This window comes from Camponotus floridanus, unplaced genomic scaffold, assembly GCF_003227725.1.
Source record: "Camponotus floridanus strain SB8 unplaced genomic scaffold, Cflo_v7.5 scaffold99, whole genome shotgun sequence".
Classification (NCBI taxonomy): domain Eukaryota; kingdom Metazoa; phylum Arthropoda; class Insecta; order Hymenoptera; family Formicidae; genus Camponotus; species Camponotus floridanus.
The window spans coordinates 559,679-579,830 of NW_020229870.1; the positions used below are offsets into that span (position 1 = coordinate 559,679).

The following is a 20,152-nucleotide window of genomic DNA, read 5'->3' on the forward strand; positions in this document are numbered from 1 at the left end:
CTATTTGTTGATGTATAATATATGCATAATAACGCGAATCATAAGATTAAAATATTAAAGTAATGTAAATTGATGATACAGCAATCGTTTAATTAATATGATATATATGCAGTTTAGGAAAGTTTAAAACATCGGGCGAAATCGAATTTCATTCTATGCAATGTTAAAGAAATAATTATTATTCGTAAAGTTCGATAATCGGAGAATATTGCGAGAAAATTTGTAATTTTTGCCCCTTTCGCTTCAATTTTTACTTGCAATAATGAAAGATCGCGTTTCGATGAATTTATCGTCGCCACAATTGCATTTATTATAAGAGTTAATTATTTGTCATTTGTAATAGTCGAATTATTATATTTCGATCTAATCGCGATCGTACCTTTAGGAAAAGAATTCGATAATACGGAGCGGTCCGTATCGCTACTTTCTCCGTTGGAATGTCGCCGTGCGAATGAGGGGAGGTCGTCGCGTATGTAAACAATAGCGCGCTACGTCACAAGGCCAAATGACGTCACAAGGTCGAATGACGTATTAGCTCGCTGCCGAAATATTTAACGCGTACTGTGACGTATGTGAGAATTGTATTTATATACAAGTATATTTTTAAAGTCACACACACACACACACACACACACACACACACACACACACACACACACACACTCACGTACACTGAGAAAAAAAGTTGTTAACTCGACTAAACCGTTTAACTAAATTATTTTTTTTTTAATTGAAATATCGAAATATTTAAGTTAAATAAATGTCATGTTAGATTTATAATAGTTAAATATTCCAATTAAAAAGATAATAATTTAGTTAAATGGTTTAGTTAAGTTAACAACTTTTTTCTCAGTGTACACAGTTTAATTATTTATTAAACCTCACGAGATGTATTAATCGTTTAATAATATAAGTGTATTTATATCCAAGTATATTTTGAAAGTCTCGCATACACACGTACATTGAGAAAAAAAAGTTATTAACTCAACTAAACCGTTTAATTAAATTATTATTTTTTTAATTAAAATATTGAAATATTTAAGTTAAATAAATGTCATGTTAGATTTATAATAGTTAAATATTCCAGTTAAAAAGATAATAATTTAGTTAAATGGTTTAGTTAAGTTAACAACTTTTTTTCTTTTACAATTAGTCTTTTCTCTGTCTACTATTTGATTGTTTTATTACGCTTTTACAAGGTCAGGTTCTATAATGTAACTTTTAATTTTGTATTTCATATGAAATTATTATTTTAAACATAATAATTTTCTTTCTTTGCATTTCTATCATAAATAGACATTTCCAACCTTTACTAAAAAAATTAAAAATATCCCTCAATTCTTTCTCTCTTCGGACAATTTATTTACATTTATATATAATTCTCTTTCTTCTTTTAAACATCGAGAACAAGGTACACGAGTATTGTAAATGTCAAAAAATGATCGCGCGAATATTATAGTTGTGAATATATAAAAATAAATGCAATATACTATGAATTTTCTACGTTATATATTGAATCGAAATTGCATAAAAGAGGAAAAGAAGAACAAGCCTATGAATAAACATTTCCATTTTTTACTAAAAAAAAAAAAAATTAAAAATATCTCTCAATTTTTTCTCTCTTTCTTCAGGCAAGTCTACATATATGACCAATATGATTAATTGATTCCATCTTTATATATTTATCATTATGTGCTATTAATTAAAGCCGTAGACAATATTCAGAAATCAAAGTTGCGCGCAGAAACGAATGCGCACTGGTTCGGCCGCCATGTTGGCGCGTGACTGCGACGTCACTGCTACGTCACTGCTACGTCAAACGCGTCATACGGCCGCCATGTTGGCGCGTGAATCGGAGTCATACGCAGTTACACGGATCGTCGTACGTCCGCATTTTTCGCGTCTTTTAACCGTTTTTAAACGAATATCGCGAGTGAACGAGCGTCGAAAGTGTCCAAGGATAATCGCACGACTTTTATAGTGTGTCGATGGAAACGCGCGACAGCGATTTTTGACGATATTCAGTGATGGCGTCATCGCGAAGATGGAGCGAAGTTGCGTCGCGTTATTCGCGCCCTTGATGATGATTATCGGATGCGAGCGAATATCGGGAGTGCCGAATAAAGTGTCGTGCGTTCGCGTTGATGATTTCGTGTGAGTTTGTGTGCATCAAGATCGGAATGGGACGTCCCGAGGCGAGCGAGTGGAGCGGCCTGTGGAACAGTCGGTGAACGGTGAGTAGATGTGATTTATCATATTTGCGTGACAATTCGTGCTCATTCGACGCTTATACAGCATCGCGATGTCCCGAATTACGTTCGAACAAATCGGCGCCGCATCATAATTCGATGCAACGCCGTGCAATTCAAATAAAGTCGATCGCGTGAAGATGGTTAGGCTAGAAGCGATTTCAAATTTATTTTATATACGCGCAGTGCTGCACAGCCTAGGGCTGCTCTCGTAGGGCTGCCAATTGTTAAACGATAAATTTTTTCGATCTAACCTAACCTAACCTAACTAGTGACTTTACATTTAGGTGATTCAAGCACTTCTGGTTTCAGATACATCGAAGGAAGACGAGAAGGACTAAGTTTATATATCCTGCTGCTTTATTACAACGTTGTTAGAGTAATTCGCGATTGGCGAATAGTGTAATAAAAGGTCAAGGAAAGAAAAAAATGACTGCAGTTTTGCGCGTGAAACGCAAGAACACCGACACCCCCCTTGATAAACTGGTGATAGCATGCAAACGTGCGAGAACCGGGTCGCCTCTTCTGGACGAAAACGAGCCCGCCATCCAAACGGTCGTCCAGTTCGCCACGACTCTCACAGATCCGGTAATCTATTTTTTTTTAATTATCTAGTTTTAATAAATTTAATGTATTTAGTTTAATTATCTAGTTTTAAAAATTTAATGTATGTGCAATTTGTTATTCTGCACAAAGATTATCCGATCACGTGCTGTATAAGTCATGGTGAAACTCATTTTCAGTTTATTTATAATCAATTGCAAGTGTAAAAACATTTCAGAATTTTAATTTCATATTTAGAATAAAAAGTGAAAAACTATACTAACATATAAAAAGGTTTTATAAAGAATACAGAAGTTGAGATCTCTTTGTATTTTGCAATTCTTGAATTCTTAAAACTGAGATGTCTTCTTAGAAATATGTTTTTAAAGTAGCTATTATTATTTCAAATAGTGTAATAAAAAAAATTGATGAAATAGATTGCTTATGGATCGCTAATTTTTACTAATGCTATTAATATTCAAAATATGTTATTAAAAACTTGATAACTATTGTTATTGATTCATAAAAAAATAAAACAAGATTTTGCAAAATGTCTAATGATAGACAGAGGATGTCGCGCAGCATGTCGCCAAAGTTATGCCCAAGATAAACACAGAAATAGCCAAAGTTGGCACCAAGCGAACATGCGGGCAAACAGACGGCAATCATCATGCAAATATATCAAACAAGAAATGGATAGGAATGGAGCCCTTGGGAGAAAGATATAAAGTTGTTAATTGCCAGCGTTCTCAAGATACATTAAAAACTGAGGAAAAGTTAGAAGAGAAATGGCTGACGCTTATAGATGTGGAGGATTCCTGGAGTGTTTCCACTATAACAGCAACACAGAATGCAAAAGAAACAGAGGTAAGTCAAAAATTTTTGCAAAAATATATTGATATTTATGCAATCTGTATATTTTTCAATAAAGATTAAAATATTAACTTTATATTGCAACGAAATAAAGCTTAACATAATAAGAAATAAATAAGAAACTAAACAAGAAGGAATATAATTCTTTAGATGTAAGAATAAAAAAAAACATGTGTATATATATATATATATATAATAATTTCTAGAAATATAACAAATGTTTGAGTAAAATAAGCTTTATCTATATAAGATACAACAAAATAAAATATATATAACACTTTTAGGATATTGAAGAGTTTGTATTTGATTTATATTGTGGGCCAACAACTAATGATGATGTGTGGCTTGAAAATAATGAAATATTGGTTCAAGAGCCAGAATATCCAGATTTCGATTACGATGATGAAAGTGCTGAATCTACGGATGATTCAAATGCAGAATCCCATTGGTTAAATGATTATCCTGATACTGATTATGATCGTTCCGGAGATGAAGATTATGATTCTGATTATTCCAATAATGATGACTATTTACATGTTGATCCGAATGAAGAAGAAGATATAAAAATATACGGATGCAGTTATGCTAACTATAGAAGAATGATACAGGCTGCTAATTTGAATAATAGCTCTAGTAGCAATTCATCAGATGACGAAGGAAGGTCATCAAATTATTCAAGTGAAGAAAACGAATCGATGGATATAGTATAAAAATCCTAAAATGTTAGTTACAAAGTACACACACACACACACACACACATACATATTAAAATAATCTCTTATTCGATTGGCAGTTATAGAAATTATATATGCAACTATCATCCTGCAAGAAATTGTTTTCAGCTAATATGCATCACAATTAAACTTAATATCCTCAATAAGTTAATTATAAAAATATGAAGCTTTGTAAATTTGCTGAAAGATTTAAAGCAGTTGTCAGTTAGAAATCCTATGTATACTATGTATGATTAAGAAATAGATTAAAATTTAATTTTTGTATAACTTTATAAGTTCTACGAATCTTGTTAAATTTTAAGTACAATAAGTATTTCTTCAGCATAATTCTTTGGTCTCAACTTTTTTCCTAACAAAAAATAAGTTTAAATAATGTAAGTTTTATTTATATGTTATATATTTTGTTATATATTTACTATAGATTTTCTTTTATCGCGATATAGATTTATATTTCATATAAAGTTCGTTTATTAAAATAAAAATCACAAAAAAGAATTAAGCTTAAAAATAAAGAAATGATCACACAAGCTTATAACAGCATGTATATTAATATATACGTAATTGAACTTAATTCTATTAAATCTCAATATTTTGCGATTCTAAAAAAAATGTTTAGATTATTAGAGATAATTATTAAAGTTTTAAAAAAAAGAAAACTGATGCGAAAATATTTGCATTTGTTCAAGAGAGGGAAAATGGTGATCAGTCCCAAAGGGATGTTACAGGATATACATGTATTATTGAAGAAAGAGCTGTTTTGTCATCGTGGATATGGCATGTAATGTGATATACACCAGATTTATAGCATATTATAACAAGTTATTGGAAGTACCAGATGGGGATTTACAAATTTTTCCATACACATCCGCGATTTCGTCATCCGCGAAATCAATTCGGGCAGTATAAAGATCCGGGCAATTAACAACATAACATTCGACAAGACATTTCATGGCTCGAAGAGAAAAGTTATTTCGGTGTATCGACTAATGATTCTGCAATATGGAAGAAAAGGTAAATTTCCGGACGATGTGATGAGATTACTTATCTTTGCAAAACATTCGTCGCGATATTTAAATCTCTCGCCATGAAATTCGCTGCGCAGGCAATCGCTGCTAAAAGATAGGTCGACATCTTTTGAATTATTAACGAGTTCGTCATATGATATGAGTAGTACATTGCGTATACATGTAACACTGGCCTTAATTCTAATTTATTTTACATTCACGCGCCCTACAACGAGGGATATTTTGCGAACACGTATGTACGATGCTTTTGATCGAGTCCATCGAGTGCGTCGATAGAAATTCAAATAACAGAGGAAATGTTATTTTGAGATCGTCATCTCTCTTTTCTGTCTGCATTCACTGCAATATATATACAAGGTCTATTGATAAGATTTCTCTAAATATTTTTTTTCGTCAATCTTGTCTTGACGATGTTATTTATTAAAAACAATATTTTACAATATTTTTAAAATCATGTTTTAAAAATGAACAGTTTACAACTAACTGAATCTTATACTTGTAATTTTGTTAGATTTTTTCTTGTAATCGAAGTATTAAAAATTTTTGACATTAAAATATCAAAAATCGTGATGAACAAATAATAGTCAAACAAATTTTTATCGAAGAAACTTTAAAGTCATCAAGAATAAATTTTTACTATGGATTCATGATGCATTTTAAATGTCTTCCCATGGATATTTACCGACGCATTCGCATTATTGTTATTCGTAAACGTAGACGTAACAACTATTTTATATATATATAAAATATATTTTGAAATATATATAAAATATGTTGTGCGTCATAATTGCGCAATGTAACTTAGCAGATTCACAAGCTGAGAATGGTATCATTCGTATCAGAATCGCTTACTACAGCTCCATAATATTCTACTTGCCTACTGTACAACATTTTACACTCATCGTATTCGTTCTTAAGATATATAATGTCGATTATTAATTCTACGAGATTATTGGAGAGTCATGAGATTGCACACCTTCGCCCGGACCGATCAATTATTGTTGGCGTCGAGCCCGGTCGCGTTTTCTCGCTCATTTCTTTCTATTCGCCAATTTCCTTCAATTTCTTTTTACATATATATGTATATATGTACATACAAGACACAAATTCGTCTCGTCGATTCTTTTCGATATCTTTAAAATTTTTTCACTGAATCAATGTGACGAGCATTGAAATGATCACTTGCAAGCAGAGCCGTATACATGTCATTAACATGATATATTTTTCATTTTTAAATATCATTTAATTTGTATTTATATGGATTTCTCTTTCTTTATCTATTTATTTGTACAATAATTCATAAACCTCTTAAATAAATTCTCGAACGAGCAATAAATGGAAAAAGAACGCGAATAAGAAAAAAGAATGAATAAAAAAAAAATGAATAATAAAATATATATGTTATTGTATATATATTATTTTATACAAGGTGTCCCATTTTAAAGGATCCACTCAAATATCTCAGAAACACCGTTTAAATCGAAAAATATTTCACACATAAGTTGTGTGGCTTGAAGAGGGACATAAGATGGTACCATTGATTTGACAACTCTGGGTGGTGTTCTCAAGATCAGGGGAAGGTCTTTGAATTTTTTAAATAGAATCCCCTATTTTTTATTACATATTCTCGTAGCTTTTCAAAACACTATAATGAAGTATTTTTTCATTAAGCAATGTTTCTGAGATATTTGAGTGGATCCTTTAAAATCGGACACCCTGTATATTTTGGAGCGATTAGAAAGTAATATTAAATATTAGTTACTTATACGAGAATTAAAGCTTTTTTTATACAATTGCATCGTTAAAGTTTATTTCATTACCGCGTATACATATGTAGATTATATATTAATTTATATATAATTATCTAAGTACGGCTCTGGTTGCACACCTATTCTTGCGAGTTCACTATCCACATCGCGCATACGCATATATATGTACATATAGATACCTTCGACTTATAATAAGTACGAACAATTCCCTGGATCAACAAAAATCACACAACATAGCAGTCAATTAAGAAGTCTTTCATTATATTATGTATAAACTGGCAACAATTAACAGTCCCTGTTTAATCAGATATCGCAACTCTCATATTTTATTTCCTGAAAATGCGACGTTCACTGATGTAAACTCTCTTACGATTAATGTGACCATTAGTTTTTAGGATATAACATACTTTATTATTTACCTAACAAAATTGATTCCTTCGAGAAAAATTTATTCGTATTTCTCGAGAGAATCAATGTTTCATGGCAAATATTTTAAAGTACATATTATCTTTTTTTTCCATGAAATAAAAACGAACGGCAGAGAAGTAATCTCGTCGCACTTGATTATGAAACTTCACGGAATTTTACAGCACCGATGCCTCGGTCCTGCCAGTTGGCGGGGGTGTCGGATGACCGCTGGCATTATTGTTATTGTTGTTATTATTATTGTTACTCGCCTCTCCGGCATGACTCGAGCAGTAAAATCTCTTATGAGCGAGAAAGGTGTGATAAAAGTTGAAGCTGATGTCGCAGGAGTCACAGTAGCGAGGACCGCTTTTGCTGGAATTCAAACTCTCTTCCGGCGGTGGCGTGTCCTCGCGTTCCTGCTTCACCTTATTAGTGATTGCCGGTACCAGTGGAGGTTGAGGCGGCGGTGGCGCCGGTGGTTGCGGGCTCTTCTGTATCTCCGTCTTGCCATTCACCTGAATCTCTGCGGGAATCTCCTCCGGTGTCGTAGCAGGCGCAGGTTCCGGTGTCGAAAGCGTCGCCTCATCATCCAGTACGCACGTTATATAATTTTCCTCCTAAAGTAATAAATATAGTTCATATTTTATTAAAATTCTATCAAATATACATTTATTTAAAAACAAAGTTATTTTATATAAAAATAAACAATATATTTGATGTCAGGTTTAGTTCGTCAAATATTTTAAGATATTTATCCAAAGATTTATTATATTATTAATATAAAAATTATTTATTATATTATTAATATAAAAATACAAATATGTGTTTTAATTTAATAGAATTCAAAAAGAAGAACAAAGAGAAAGAACAGACCTACCTGTAGATCGGTGCCGCGTTTTTCAAAGTGCATCCTGATATGGGTCCTCATACCACGTAGAGTGTTGCCTTTATAACGGCAGATCGTGCACCGAAAGGCCTTGACACCTTGGTGGGCATCCATGTGACGCTGGGCAGCACCGGCTGTTGGGCTGACGGCACCGCAAACCGGACATCGCCAACCACCAGTCGTTCCACTGGCGCAGGTATGATTGCTACCGGGTTCTATTATCGCCTGCAACAAGTATGCATTTCGTCTAATATCTCGAAAAATCGATAAAAGAAAGAGAATCACCTCAATAAAGATAAAGTAGGAATTTCAAATGCGTTAAAAAGTCGAAGTATTTAAAAGGAATCCTAAATTTCTGGAATATTAAATATATCTAAAAACACTCTAAATTTTAATTTTAGATTTTCTTTATACTTTTAGACATTTAACAAATTTTTTAGATATTCTTTATGCCTCCTAAATATTTCTGGAATTCTTTTGTACTATTTGGATTTTACCTTGCATTTAGAACACCGTGTATGCTGCTCTTGTGGTTCGGGTCTCTTAGGACAATAATACGCCTGGTGAGCAACCAGATTATCCATGGAAGCGAATTTGATGCCACACGCGGCGCAGATGAGCTGGACGCAGATGGGTGGCGGGGGCGTGCCAGGGGGTGGCGGACTGTTGCTCACCGTCGTTTCCCTTGCCTGGCAATAATGCTTCTTATGAGCGACAAAGTTTTCGTGTCTACAGAACACGATATTGCATTCCTTGCACCTATAAAGATCAAAACTTGAAGGAAATAATCTCAAAGTTTTCAAAAATTGAAAATTTTCTAAGCTTATGATCTCTTTCTATATATAATTTGAAAATTAAAAATTCAAACATTTAGAATTCCAAAAGTCTAATTAAATTTCTTGAGAGACCCAAACTCACCTGGAGACACCCTGTTTGACAAGCACCCCGGGAACGGGGGGTGGTGGCAGCTCGGCGAGTCTCAGCGCGAGTTCCGTGGGCGGGGGTGGCGCGACGGTGACCGTCTGTGCCGGACCGATGGATCTCGTTCTAGGACTACCGCTGCCCCTGGATCTGGGGCTACTCGGAGGTGGTGGCAGAGATGATGGCGTTGGCGATATTCTGTTCTCCTTCTCGTCCTGATGCACTGGCGATCTGCGTACGCTTAAATCGAGAGGCGCTGAAGCAGATGGAGACGTGGATGTTGCCACGACCACTGATGCTGGCGTCGAGGGTTTGTTCGCCGCTCTTAGAACAGGCGGCTCCACGTTTTGGGTCGTGGAAGCGAGACCTCTCGTCATTGGTTGAAGAGAACCTAAAAATGAAACAATGTTAAATCGACGTTACATTTTTTAAATTATTCTTTATAATTATTTAAAACGTATACAAACCGTTTGGCAGAAGGAAGCACGCAGTGTCAGGGGCTGGAAGTGCCGGCGCGGCAAGGACGCTCGCGCCGCGAAACAACGAATATGGTACGATAAGGATGGGATTAGTGGGTAACGCCAGACATGGCTGTGGAGGCGGCGAGTCACCAGGACTTGAACTAGTCGGCGGCGATGCTTTCACTGTAGATGCTTGCGTTGCTGTCGACGACGGTAATGTGTCCTTCACCACGTGCCTGGTACTGCAATAATGTGTCTTATGCGCCCTGTAATAAATTGAATTATAATTTTTTTAAAAACCTATATTTCTGTGTATCGAATTTTACATATATAGTATATATAATATATTATTTTAATATTATATTTTTAATATTTTTTAAAATTATTTAATTTTCTAATATTATATTTTTAATATTTTTTAATATTATTTAATTTTTTTATTATTATATTTTTAATATTATTACAGATTATTTTCTTTAATAGACTTCTATGAGTTTTCTTAATTAGAACTTTTTAAATTACTTTTTTTAAATTACTTTTATTTTATTTACCTGTATGTCTTTAAGGAACTGAACCTAATGTCACAATTCCTGCAGTATCTTTCAGCTTCCTCGTTCAAAGAACCGTTAGATGCGGTGGTTTGAGCAGCGGGGCTGTTCGCCGAGGAGTTCGGATTCGTCGACACCGTCGTCGCTGCCGGTGATATCGTCGGGGGCGCCGGCGAAGCTGCGTGCATCCGCATATGGCGATTCAGGGACACTTTTTTGTCGGCGCTATACGAGCAGTGCGGACAAGCGTACGCCTTTCGCACCTCGAACTTGCCGCCGGATTTGCCGTCGTCATCCTCGTCATTCGTCACATCTTCCTCTGCACGCGGTCGATGGGCGCAGTAATAGGTGCGGTGGGCCTCTAGGGTGCTCGCCGAGCTGAATCGGATACCGCACGGCGGACAGACCAGAGCGGTTGGCGGCGGCCTCGCCGGCTCCACCGTAATCGTCTCCTTGCCATCGGTTGGCAGGACGAACAGCCGACCCGATGCGATTGCTGAAATTAATTTCATCACAAGATTTTATTTTTTATCCTCATCGTCTCAGATTCTAAAAGGCAGGTTTATGTTTCTCAAATATATGTATTTTTTAATTGTTGAAAAATTGAAAATTTCAAATATTCAACATTTAAAGCTTCAAGTTTCGAAAATTTTCCTGTTTTATCCCTGAATTAAAATGCCGTAGAAAATGATCATCGATCCGAAATCTAGATGTGAACTATAATTACCGTTTTGAAGCCCTGCTGGAAGTGGCGGTGTCTGGTTCGGTGGCGACGTGTTCTCCGGTTTCACAGTAAGCGCGGCGACAGCGGCGGGTCGCAATGCGGGATCCGTCGCCAGACTAGCATTGAGTCTCAGTCTTGGTGCTTCGTCCTCGAGTCTCATCCTCTTGGCCTCAGTGACCACCGCGGTGACGGAGTCTTCCGAGTCCCTGCGACAGACAGAATCTCGTCTTCTGATGGCAGTGGACGATGACGATGAGGACGACGATCTCGGCTGGCATTCGTCCTCCTTAACAGCCTGTTGATCCTCATCGACGTCCTTGGGACTCGATTCTCGTGTCCGCACGCTTCTGGACGGCGCATGGCGGTCTCGTATACCCCTGGGAACCTGTGCATAAGATATTTATTTTTTTTAATAATTAAAAATTAAGTTTAAAAATTAAATTGAGACTCAATAATAATAAGGTAGGCTTATTTAAGGCCAAGAAAAGCGCAGGTGGTATTGCGTGACAAATAATTCTATAATTTAAAAAAAAATTCTAAAAATACAAACGCTTCGATCCCATTCGGACCTTCCTCAGTGTGACATAATAATTTAATAAAACATATAAAAGAAATACAAAAATAAATAGATGAAAAATATGAAATACTGTACAGTTGAAAGATAAAATTGTAAAAGTAAACAACTATATCGAGTCAGGGAAGATATCATTAAGATTTAAAATAAAACAGAATAATCCGCAAAATTACCTGGCACAATGCGTTGCCTATTGCTTCTAAAAATCGCACGATATCTATCACCGCCCTATCCTTCGCAATATATGATACTCAGTTTTTTAAAAAAACAATACTGTTAGTGATTGCTCACAAAATCGTTGGCCACCAAACTCACGCTCAAACACCTCACCGAAATCCATCCGAAAAAAGTGTATTTTTAGAATTGTTTAAAAAATTATAGAATTATTTGTCATGCCACCTGCGCTTTTCTTGGTTTTATATAAGCCTACCTTATTATTATTATTGATTTATCATTTGGACCATTTATGTATATGTGTTAATTTTAATGAAATATTTGTTAAATTGAGACTGTTTTTTAAATTTCGGGATCTTATCAAAATTATTGGAATTTATTTGCAAAAATAATTCCTAGATTTTTAATAATTATATATAAATGTATATGTTTTTTCTTCAAATTTTTAGACCACATGATTGTTTCGTAAAATATTATAGATATTTAATTAGATAATGATTTTAATATAAGATATTTAATTTTCTTATTAAATCAAGATAAACATAATAAAATTGATCACCTCGATGTCTTCAGTAAGACTGACCAGATGCTTTCTAGTATCCTCCGAAAGGACGCTCAAGCGCAGTCTGATGTCCTCGCTAGTGGAGGAACTGGTTGAGGACGACGCGGGGTTGAGTCTCGGAGGAGGTGGTAAACTCGAGTCCTCCTCAACCACCGGCGGTGCAATCGGACTCGACACCGCGGATCCGCCACCGTCCACACCACTGCTCACCGACGGGGTCTTCTCCGAGTCACTCCATTCCTCATCCTCCCCTGAAATTAAACATAAGAGGTATTTATCAACGGAAATCTTCTATAAAATAAAATAACAAAGATATGGCAAGGTATTCTTTAGAGGCTTTTCATTCCTTTAAGTAAGACTGTTTCGATATTAATTTTGAGAAAGAGAGGGGGAGAGAGAAAATAATAAACAGAAGCTAATAATATAATAAATTATAATATAAAATTATTATAAAATAAATAAAAAATTAAAATGGTTAAATCTTGGACTATCCCTAATGGATTCTTGCTTCAACAGTCCTTTGAGTATTCTACGTTCTCTTCCCTTCATCTCTCTATTCTTCCATTCGGCACAACCATCAATTGCACCCTTCGCATGCTTTCATCCCCTACTTCGGGGTTGCGCTCAACTTGCTTACGCGTAAGCTCTCTCTGAGTAGTTTGGTGTCTAAGGGCTGCTCGCAGCGAATACATTAGAATGATGCATCGATACGAGGTTTAATCTTTCAATACTGAGGGTTCTGCCGTTGTTGAGGAAATCAGGGGGTTACATTGATGAAGAAATAGTTTACAAAAGAATTGTGAAAGGGTAACAAGAGTTGCAAAAAATTAACAAAAAATTAAGGAAGATGTTTGAGAAAATTAATATTTAATCAATTGAAAAAAAGTTTATAAAAGAAAAAATATCTATGGAAAGAAATTAAATAGAAACATTAATTAGAAAAAGATTATATCCTCAAATAAATAAAATAGGGACAAAAATGTGTTGTACATTTTAATTATTAAATAATAAAATGTTTTAAAAAATAGTAAACTATAAAAATGCAATCGTTTATCGTTCATGCATATTTTTTCATACGATTAGTAGAAAACGCGTAAGTAAAATTTTAATCAAGCATTTTAGAGATATCTTGTAAATCGCGACTGCAGTTCTTGAAAAGGATCGATTGTCAATAGAATTTTCTGTGCAATTCTTAAGACATCTTTTTCTCGATAGATCATCAAGGACCTCTAGGAGAGATCTGACGATCCATTTGCCTCGTCGACGCGAGAGATTGAGAATTACCCGGATGCTTTAATTGCCTCCTCGGGCGAGGAAGAGCGACAGAGGAGAGGAGGAGGGAGGAAGGGAGGCGCGAGGGAGGACTCGAAGGAAGATCTGCCTGGGTAGATTGGGCAAAGGGTTGCAACGAGCTCGCTGGGCTATCCAACGCTCGCATCTACACTCCAGGTCGTGTTCCTTCCTCTCTCTGGCTTCTCTGTAAATAAGCGGTCATCGATGGATCGGTTGTGGCGTGGCGTGGCGTGGCAGCGCACACAGCCTCCCTTTTTCCCTCCGGTTTATTTCCGTCTCTCTTTCTCTCTCTCTTTCTCTTTCTCCCTCTCAAGACGGGACTGATCGCGAGCCTTAATTGCGCAGCCATGCATACGTTCGCTAGCGACGACGACGTCTGCAAGTTCATCCGCGACCCTCGTCTGCTTCTTCTTCGTGATCTCAGATGTACGATTGGAGAAGAGGTGGAGGCCGTGGATAGATCTCTCTATCTCACGAAGAGAGAATAAGAGAGAAAGAGGGAGGTGTATGTATGATAAAGGTTGTAGATAAACCTCCCTTATCTCACGGTTAGTTTCTTTCCCCGGGGTTCTATTATCGAACGAGAGATTATTTTCGAGATGATCTCCGAGCATGGATTGGCTCGCGATCGGCCCGGAGATCTGAGGATCCGTGAGCTCGATAATCCGAGAACACAATGGCCCGAGGATTCGAGGCTCAAAGTAGCCAGAATATTTCAAGGTCTAAAGAATTTGTTTCGTATTGAAAGATACAAGCAAGTGCTAAGAGATTTAAATGCTCACAGTTTCAAGTATGTTCAATTTCGAAAAACCAAAAATTTTACAGAGAGTATTTGGAAGAAAAATCTTTAATTTCAAAATTAGAGACGAATTATTACGTATATACCTACAATTTAAAAATAAAATTTTCAGAATTTCAGAGAGAAAATCTCAGAAATCAATGACGAAAATATATTTTAACGATTTTTCAATTAGGAACCATATCGTTACAATTCTTCTTCAATTAATTTTCGCTCTTCAGATTTTTCCCTCGTAAACTGGGAGCGTTTTTAAACGCGCATACAAAATATACACGTTGCCGATCGCGGGAGGGCTGCATCTACAGCAACCACCAGCTTACGGCGGCCGACCAACCACCTCCTCCATCGCGCGACGGTTGGGGTGCAATATATCTCGAAAAGGCGACGGTGGAGGAGAGAGCGGGGGAGGCACAACACGGCCTCCATTAACATATCCGCGGCCTGATAAGCCTTTCTTGGAACCGATACCGCCGCGTCCGTGTACACCTTCGGCCCCGCTTTATGCAAGAACCGAGCAATCGCAGCGACTCGGCGTCGCACTGAAGAACGGAGCCGGAAACTCGTACTTTCGATCCCCGTCTTCCTCCTCCTTTCACCCTACGATACGACCCTTCTTCCGATACTCCATTCCGCTAATGAGCCTCAAATTCCGCTCGATTTACCGGCGTCCCGATACAATTGATGTATCACGCGACGATAAGTTCGTAATTAAGTTCCTTCCTTCTTGGATCCCTGTGATATTTTTCATATTCATATTTTTTTTAAACTAGAAACTCTTGGGATCTTTCGAAATTTTCAATTTTTAAAATTTTACATTTTTAAAATAAATATTTAATCTGAGGAGAGTGTATGCGCTGTTTCTTTGTTTTTTTTTTAAATCTTTTATCTTTTATTAAACACAGTGTTGTGGAAAAAGAATTAAAGAAGTTTCACTTGCAAAGAAATTATATATTTATCGCTCTAAAATAATAAATTCATAAATTATAAATTTAAACTGTTCAGCTTTTTAATGGATAAAAGAAACATTGTGTTACGATTACATACATCTTTTTGAAGATTGAGATAAATGTGTTTTGCGATCGCTGCAAAAAGATGGCGAAATTAAATTATATATATAAGGACACAACTAGCGTGGTGAATACTCTGTTAATTTAATGAGACAAGGATCGATAAACGATCAGAAATGCGTAGGTGAGACATATTGTTGACGAGTCGCGCGAACGCACGTGATGTCTCGGTAAATCATCGCGCGTTCCGTGACCGAGAGTACGCGTGATGCAAAAAACGTCCGCTCGTTAAAGTAATAAGTAGGTATGCGGGGCATTTATTATACCGTTTATACCTTTCTTTCTCATCCCTTCGGTCGACATTGACACGTCTCTCTCTCTCTCTCTCTCTCTCTCTCTCGCTCTCTCTTTCCCTTAAGTCTTATAAATTTCCAGACTTCCGAAACTTTTAAAAACGTCACTGTCTTCCGACTAATCATCAATCATGTAACAAAAAAGACACTTCATTACTCGTAAAAAATTTCCTTTTAAATCACTGAATATACAAAGATAAAATTTCATCCTAAAAGGATATATATCTTCCTTTTTTAATATATAATTATAATTAAACAAATATTTATAATGAAAAATTAAAATATTAAAATATTAAAAATTAAAATTAAAATATTTATAATTAAAAATTATAAAAATATATTAATATTTAATATATAATTTATAATTTCAGATACACCCGATCGAGGATAGGACACGACGTGCTCAACATCCTTCAAACTGGACCAAAACGCACGCAAATTCCTCGGGAAAGAGGAAACGAGAAAGTAAAGACTATGGGCGACAAGACGGTAGCAGCTTCATCAGCGCTATGCAAATAGAGTCCTGATCGTGACGCTGGTAGGCAAACACAGGACGTACAGGTAACAGGCAGCAAGAGTGAGTCTTCTGCCCCTCCTTTCCCCGTTTCCGAGCTCTTCTCCCCCCGCCCCCGTCCCTACCGATTCGCGTTACGGATCGTGCGCGCCTTTTCACGACCCATGAGATCGCGCATATACGGTTCCGTGTCCATTTGCTTTGTCTTCCTTCCTCTCTTCTTCGCTCGCACCCCCCGTTCGCACCCCTTACACGCTGCATCGTGGAGATATGCTAATGTCGCTGAGGTCCCGATCGTGACAACGCGGCCGTTAAGTGAGAGCTCAACTCGCGAAGCTTCTTCCTTGGGCAGACTTGCGAGGGGAAGATCGACGTGTCGACCTTGAAACATCGGATCGAACGCGCAAGAATCGCGTTCGATTTCCAGCACTTTAATTACGCGAGTGACAATCGATCGTCATCAAATTAAATGCCAAACAGAAGAAATCTCGGAGGAGAGTTTTATTGTTTCATAATTATTATTTTTCTGCAACGAATATTCATTCGACAAATCAAATATCGATCGATATTTCGAGAATATTAACATCGTAATTTAATAATTCTATTTCTAGCACGCTTCGAATTTTAATATCTTCAAACTATTTTAAGATTACTAAAAAAATCATCAAACTCAATAATTTAGAAAAAATATTTATACTCCTGGACAAAATTAATGGATAATTTTTTCTTTAAAATTTTTCGTTAAAATTTAAATATCAGCTTTAAAAAAAAATGAAAAAAATATGCGTTAATTTTATTCAGAAGTATAGTATTTTATTTTATAAATATTTATTTTATTTTATATTTATTTTATAAATATTTTAATATTACTCTATTTTATTAATATTGCTGAGAATTCTAATATTTTAAAACTCTGATGACTCAATATCTCAAAAGTTACAGCATTCAATTTCAGCATTTAATCAGAGTTTAAATCTTTTCTCAAATTCTGCTTTTTTCAATTTGTGCTAAAATTTGCAACATCAGAGCTCCAATATTCTACAGTTTAGCCTGGGAGAGATCCCTATTATTTCAGAGCCCTCTGATTTATATGCTTTCAAACATGTCGGAACATTGAGAGCCTCTGATTCGCAATCTTTCGCGAGAGCGAGATACGTAACAGCTTTATTGTGTCGTCCAATACTTTGGATCGGTGCTCGAGGTACATCCCAGTCCAGCGACGGTCTTCTGGGAAGCTCGGATCACGTCGTGGAGCGCATTATTCATGCGGAGCGAGCCTCCATCGTCGCCACCTCCGCCTTCGTACTTGGCGTTTACGCCTTCTCCACCTCCTCCATCGTAAGGACAACGATCATAGTAATTATCTTAAAGGACGACGATAAGCCTGATATCCGGCGTTGATAAAACGCCGACGTCCCGACTTTCGACCGTTACCACTTAATCACGATTAGCTCTCGTTGCGAAAAGCTGTAATAAGTGCTGCGATTCGCGATGAGTGACTATAGTGTGTCGGTAATTGTTATTAACCTTTAGTAATAAAACTATCAAAGAGCCTTCCTCTCTCTTTTTACGCCTGGCACGCGATTAGAATATAAGGATAATTGCCGTTTTGAAAAATGTCAGTCTCAATTGTGACCCGTATGAAATTTAAAGGAACTTGAATAATAATTAAGATATAAACGATTATAATTAAGATAAAATGGGTTGATTAATTATGATAAAACGATTCAATTAAGATCTACGGAGATTATTCACATATTAAAATTTTAAATTTCAAGAAAGAATTCTTTTAGTTGCTTTTTTTTTCATTTACATTAATTATATTAATATTGATACTCTTTTTCCTGTAAGCAAACTATTGTTTTTTAATCGGTTTAATGTCGAGAATTTTCATATAATTTCCAAACGTCATCAACATGCTAATCATATGACTGCATCGAATCCAACAAAGATGTTGTCTTTATCCGAAATTATCCGATACTAAAACGTAAACCAGTCTGTTGATCGAAAAACCTTCCTCTTCCTTCGACACTATCTTTTCTACTTTACTAATTTGTTTGCCCATCATGAACATCATTTTCTCCCCTGTTCTTCCCGCTCTTCTCGCCCTCTTCTTTTTTGACCGAATTTTTTTTATTCTGTTTTCCTCTCCGATCGATCTTTTATATCAACTGGTCGGCCTAATCTCCTGCCACCTGATCGCAGAGCAGCGATTAGACTCGCCTAGGATTAAAATTCGAGGATTCCCCCTTCCCCTTACCAATTCCAATTCCATCTCTCAGATCGCTTCAGGAATGTGATTTCACTCAAGAGTCAGTTCTATTACTATCGATAAATTTTTTCCACATCGTATATAATCTTTCTTGAATTCTTTAAAATTTTAGGTCCGTGGGATTAATTTTTCGCATCTTAAATGTTAAATTATTTTGTATTCTTTTTATTTCAAATTCAACCGTTTAAATTTCAGAGATGCCAAAAGCTTTCAAGAATTAAGAATTATAAAAAATTCGGGGAAATCCAAAAATGGCCGAAACGTCAGGTAAATAAAATTACCTCCAATCGCGCGCTATCTAAATAAAATCATCGGGCGAATCAAAGTATTTGTATTTGTGTGTCGTTATCATGCACACGTTGCTCATTTATTTCCGCGCGATTGTGCTCGCGAGATGTCGAAAGAGCGCCCTGGGCAGGAGAAGACAGAGAGAGAGAGAGAGAGGGCAGGAGGGGGAGAGGAAGAGAGAGAGAATCTTTGATCGGCGCCGAGACGCAGCTGTTTCGTTTATCTCGCGACAGGAACAGGATCCGGCGCGGGTCGTTTCGCCCGCGAACAGGACCTTCGAGAGACGTTATCGTCACGCGCCATCTGTCACCGTCCTCGGTTTCCTCCTCTGCGGGCCGGTGATTTTTTTCTGTTCCGCGTTAAAACCTTCTGTAACGGAGGAGGGAGGGAGGAGAGGAGGGAGGAGAAGGTCGATTGTCGATAGGGGTGGCGAGAGGAATAACGTCCCTGGCGCGATTTCACAAATTGGAAGCGTCGGAGCACCGACGGTTTTATAAGCGCTTCCCTCTTCTTGTTTCTCGCTTGTAATCCTGGATGGATAAGAGATGCCTCTCGGGGAACGCTTCTTCAAGAAATAAATTTGAGAAAATATTATTTAATCAAATTACATTTTTCTCAAATTTATTTCTTCAAATTACAATCATATCAAATGAAAAGAAAATGATATGTTTTAGGTCTCTCTCTCTCTTGTAATTTTGGATGGATAAAAGATGCCTCTCGAGAAACGTTTCTGCAAGAAATAAATTTGAGAAAATATTATTTAATCAAATTACATTTTTCTCAAATTTATTTCTTCAAATTACAATCATATCAAATGAAAAGAAAATGATATGTTTTAGGTCTTTCTCTCTCTCGTTTGTAATTTTGGATGGATAAAAGATGCTTCTCGAGAAACGTTTCTGCAAGAAATAAATTTGAGAAAATATAATTTAATCAAATTACATTTTTCTCAAATTTACTTCTTCAAATTACAATCATATCAAATGAAGAGAAATATATATGTGTAAATAGATATATGTTTTATATCTTCCTTTTTTTCTCTCGAATAATTAATAAACCTCTTATTCTTCCATATATCGAAGATAGATTATTTAAAAAAGATTAATCGAAATAATAACAAAATCATTAATCTGAATAAAAAATTAGATAAATAATTAAATCATATGTAAAGTAAA

The 20,152-nt window shown here is 36.1% G+C and overlaps 2 protein-coding genes across 6 annotated transcripts in view; one reads left to right on the top strand and one right to left on the bottom strand.

The window, feature by feature from the left end:
• The first annotated feature begins 2,186 nt into the window (after nucleotides 1–2,186).
• Nucleotides 2,187–4,402, top strand: LOC105255021 (probable RNA polymerase II nuclear localization protein SLC7A6OS). Of its 2 annotated transcripts, XM_011264058.3 has the most exons (4): nucleotides 2,187–2,234; nucleotides 2,562–2,837; nucleotides 3,357–3,659; nucleotides 3,950–4,402. In XM_011264058.3, the coding sequence occupies exons 2-4, from the start codon at nucleotides 2,679–2,681 to the stop codon at nucleotides 4,373–4,375; spliced, it is 888 nt and encodes a 295-aa protein (XP_011262360.1). In that variant the 5' UTR covers nucleotides 2,187–2,234; nucleotides 2,562–2,678; the 3' UTR covers nucleotides 4,376–4,402. The 2 variants fall into 2 exon arrangements, with proteins under 2 accessions (XP_011262360.1, XP_011262359.1); XM_011264057.2 differs by lacking the exon at nucleotides 2,187–2,234 and having other exon boundaries at nucleotides 2,532–2,837.
• Nucleotides 4,403–6,861: 2,459 nt separating this feature from the next.
• The window catches only part of LOC105255038 (zinc finger protein ush), a 142,023-nt gene continuing 128,732 nt past the window's right edge, over nucleotides 6,862–20,152 (bottom strand). For 2 of the 4 annotated variants that reach the window (XM_025415143.1, XM_025415140.1), the window contains 8 exons: nucleotides 12,449–12,702; nucleotides 11,145–11,526; nucleotides 10,421–10,913; nucleotides 9,876–10,135; nucleotides 9,406–9,799; nucleotides 8,985–9,261; nucleotides 8,479–8,712; nucleotides 6,862–8,218 (listed from right to left, as the gene is read on the bottom strand). In XM_025415143.1, the coding sequence (XP_025270928.1) occupies nucleotides 7,778–8,218; nucleotides 8,479–8,712; nucleotides 8,985–9,261; nucleotides 9,406–9,799; nucleotides 9,876–10,135; nucleotides 10,421–10,913; nucleotides 11,145–11,526; nucleotides 12,449–12,702 (2,735 nt within the window). In that variant the 3' untranslated portion in view covers nucleotides 6,862–7,777. The remainder of the gene's footprint in view (nucleotides 8,219–8,478; nucleotides 8,713–8,984; nucleotides 9,262–9,405; nucleotides 9,800–9,875; nucleotides 10,136–10,420; nucleotides 10,914–11,144; nucleotides 11,527–12,448; nucleotides 12,703–20,152) is intronic. The other 2 variants (XM_025415142.1, XM_025415141.1) reach the window with 2 other exon arrangements.